Source organism: Octopus bimaculoides, chromosome 20 (assembly GCF_001194135.2).
Source record: "Octopus bimaculoides isolate UCB-OBI-ISO-001 chromosome 20, ASM119413v2, whole genome shotgun sequence".
NCBI lineage: Eukaryota > Metazoa > Mollusca > Cephalopoda > Octopoda > Octopodidae > Octopus > Octopus bimaculoides.
The window spans coordinates 16,013,952-16,017,882 of record NC_069000.1 but is presented as its reverse complement, the minus strand read 5'-3'; the positions used below and the strand labels follow the sequence as shown (position 1 = coordinate 16,017,882).

Here is a 3,931-nt window from a genome sequence, read left to right as displayed (position 1 = left end):
ATATATATGTATGTATATATATATATATAATATGTATATATAAATTATACAGGGTGTATCATAGTGATGGAACACATCTTACAATCAAGTAACTAAGACTGGAACATACATTTATTACAGATATTGCTTTGGCGATGCATAATGGAACGCTACGGTGAAGATTAGTATGGTCCCTGCACGAGGATGACACGAAAATTTGTAAAGCATTTCTAGTAAACCACCGTAATCTAAGCGATTCGGTAAGAGATACGATAGAACAAGTACCAAGCTTTTAAAACATAAGTACTAGAGTCAGTTCGATTCCTTCGACTACAGCCCTTCAAAGCAGTGTCCCAACATGGTCGCAGTCCAATGATTGAAATAAGTGAATGACAAAAGATAATATTAAGGATAAAATGTGTCCGATCATAATGAGTCTCCTCGTGCATACTTTCTTATATAACCTTTGATTTACTGTTCCTTCTTTTTTTGTTTTGTTTTTTAATACAGCTATGAAGTTATTTATATCACCTAGAACTGGTCTTGATATAAGAGGGATAACTAAAGTCGCTCTAATATGTGGCTACGATGAGCCTAAGCTCTCTACTTTCGAACTCTTTGCAAAGGACAAATCTGTGGTAAAGATGACATACCAGGCAAACAAAAAGACTGCGAATAAACTCGTATACAAACGAGATGGTTTTGACTGTACTTTAATTGTTGCTTCTCGTGGTGATATTATCTGCTGGAAAATTAACAGCACATGCAGTGATGAAGGACCCTACAGATGTGCAACGCAAGCAAATTCTTCAAAACCGCAAATATTAACAGGTCAGTTCTTCCCGTTTTGTCACTTATATTGTTTTATCATTAATCATTAACGGCATTTCGTCCGTCTTTACATTCTAGGTTCAAATTCCGCCAAGGTCGGCTTTGCCTTTTATCCTCTCGGGGTTTATAAGTATCAGTCAAGCACTGGGATCGATGTAATCGACTTAACCCTGCCTTTCTACTACTGGCTTTGTGCCAAAATTTGAAACCATTGTTCTTCAGTAGCTGTGCGGTAAGAAGTTTGCTTCCCACACATTCCTAAGGTATTTTTCGATGTTATTATTACATTTGATGTGAAGGCGGAGACAGTATCAGAATGTTTTCAAATAGAATTGATTGATATGCAGTGTGACGATTTATTGAGATATAAATTTCACTCTAAAGATATTTCATTGATTGACTTCTATGCAAAATATATTTTTCCAAGTGGGAAGTATACCAACTTAGGGAATCATGCAAAAAAAGATGGCAACTTTGTTTGGAAGCACTTATCACTTGTAAGCATTTGAGCCAGATCTCTTGTGTGAGTGTTCTTTCCTCTCACCTATCTCGGATGCCATGGAAAGGCTAATGGACACTACTTTTCATCATGTCTAAAAGTTTTTGTTTTGTTTTTTTGTTTTTTTAAACACTCCATATGTTTGTGTAGCTATTGACATATAGACTGTTTCATCCTCCCCTGACACATTTACTAGGAAGTTAGATATTTCAACACTTGGAAGCACTCAGATTGTCTTAGCACTTCAGGTAGTTTAAGAGATGTTAAACATTATAACTTTGTATGAACATTGTAAATTTATATCAGTGTAACCATCCAATATTTTGCTATGAGGCTTATTGTTCTTTTATGAGAAGCGGGCTGCATTGGACATGGAATATCATTAGGCGAGTTGCGCTACTCAAGCGTGTCATTCAGAAAGCTCCAAAGCCCACGTGCAGCCCGCGCGCTGTTCAAATATTAATATGTTGGGTTTTTTTTTTTTTTTTTTTTTTTCAGTGAAATCTGCCATAGATAAACTGGAAGTTGTTGAGACACCTGTTTTAATCAAAGAGACAGTAACCTTCAGATGTACAGCAAATGTCACTAACACTTATAAAACTGTGAATAACTCTGGAGAAAATTCTGTCACTTTTAATTGGCTTGTATCAAATGATAAAAAAACAGCAGAAGCAAATAAAAAGATAGTAGTCCCATCTAAAATAGATTGTTTTGTTCCGGCAATATCAGAATATCAATACAAGGTAACAAGCGCAGATTTATCGAATAAAACAACCGTCAAATGTTCAATATTTGGCGAGACGCTTACCAAACCACTATACGCCAAAGGTAAAAACAAAACAATTTTTCTTTCTTTTGTCTTAAAAAGAAAAAGGAGTGAAGCTCCTTCTCGTATTATAGAGTCATAAGGTTATAGACTAACAAGGTTGGTTTCTTTGTTTCTGTAGTGTGTAAATACACCCCCACCACCACTGGACGGAACGCCCGTCCATGGCAGGATTATTCATTTTTGCCAGCTGAGTGGATTGGAGCAATCCAATTCACTCAGATGGAGTGTTTTACACAAGAACATAGCGCATCGCCCGGTCCAGGAATCGAACCCACAATCTTATGATCATGACTCCAACACCCTAACCACTAATCTACGCGTTTCCACATTGTGTTATCTTGATTAGTGGATATACCATTTGTTGATGCTGTTGCTGTTGTTCATGTATTTTGTTTGTTTGTTTTACCTTTCTTTGTGTTTAAATTTTGGTCATACATACGTATGATCAAAGGTATTCCAGCGATGGTGGAGGCGCAATGGCCCAGTGGTTAGGGCAGCGGACTCGCAGTCATAGGGTCGCGGTTTCGATTCCCATACAGGGCGTTGTGAGTGTTTATTGAGCGAAAACACCTAAAGCCCCACGAGGCTCTGGCAGGCGATGGTGGTGAACCCTGTTGTACTCTTCCACCACAACTTTCTCTCACTCTTTCTTCCTGCTTCTGTTGTGCCTGTAATTCAAAGGGTCAGACTTGTCACACTCTGTGTCAGGCTGAATATCCTCGAGAACTACGTTAAGGTTACACGTGTCTGTGGAGTGCACAGCCACTTGCACGTTAATTTCACGAGCAGGTTGTTCAACTGGAACCCTCGACGTCGTAAGCGACGGAGTGCCAACAACAAAAATACCAGCGATGACAATTCCATTTGTTGTTTCTTCTTGAGGCATTGTACAACTAAGAGTACATTATCCCCATCTGTCTATTTTTCTTCTAAGAGAATACGTGTGATACGTTAGAAATTTTGCTACTTTTTTTCGCAGATCAAACTACCAAGTGGAGATTCGTGTTGCAATGCGTGTGTGCATTCATATTTTTTCATACGGTATACTATCGCCTAGTTGTTGTGATTCGTCTTTTTTGAATAGAAACATCTGACCAGATTTGAATATATGCTATTTCGCGTTTTGTGAAAATAACAAATCCTTCTCTTCGTGAGGTTCATCAGTTGCCAACCATCCACACCATATGAGGTTTCAAAATGTTCTCTAGTTAAGAATATGTAACCACGCACTGAGGTCGTGACATTGCAATGACACTTGAATGTCGACAGTAAGTAAGTGTAAACGTCGTTTCTGAGACATGTCTTTCGGAACTAGTCTTTGAGATGGCGCTTAGCAACGAAACAGTCCTGCGTGCACTCATTGTTTGTACGTTGAGGAATTGTGGGTTTATATCGAACTCTTGTTGTCATGTGCGGGACATATCAACCGAGCTTTCTTTTAGCAATGAAGGGCGAGTAGTCTTCATTTGCCTTGTACACATGGCAAAGGAAGTTGTGTGATATATCTATATATAGGTCGTTGTGAATTCTTGGCAGAATTCTGCCAAAGAATTCACAACGACCTAGAACCCACAAGAGTAAACAAGAGAGACAGAGAAAGGCAGAAACAAGGAAACTGCCTCTTGTATTTGAATACTATGCAAATATTCTTTTAAAAAACTCTTCATTTCATTTTTCCAAAATTTAATTGTTTACCATACTCAGAGTTTATAAAGTTTCAATGACTGAAACCGGTACTAAAATGTTTTTTTATGATAAAATCATTTTAGCATTTTCTACCTTGACTTTTTTTC

General features: G+C 37.9%; 1 protein-coding gene and 1 pseudogene across 2 annotated transcripts in view; both read left to right on the top strand.

Moving 5' to 3' along the window:
• LOC128250266 (uncharacterized) overlaps nt 1-3,931 on the top strand; it is a 15,405-nt gene that overhangs the window by 2,636 nt on the left and 8,838 nt on the right. For both annotated transcript variants that reach the window (XM_052975004.1, XM_052975003.1), the window contains exons 2-3: nt 490-810; nt 1,808-2,137. In XM_052975004.1, the coding sequence (XP_052830964.1) occupies nt 490-810; nt 1,808-2,137 (651 nt within the window). The remainder of the gene's footprint in view (nt 1-489; nt 811-1,807; nt 2,138-3,931) is intronic.
• On the top strand, nt 123-218 carry LOC128250384 (U6 spliceosomal RNA; annotated as a pseudogene).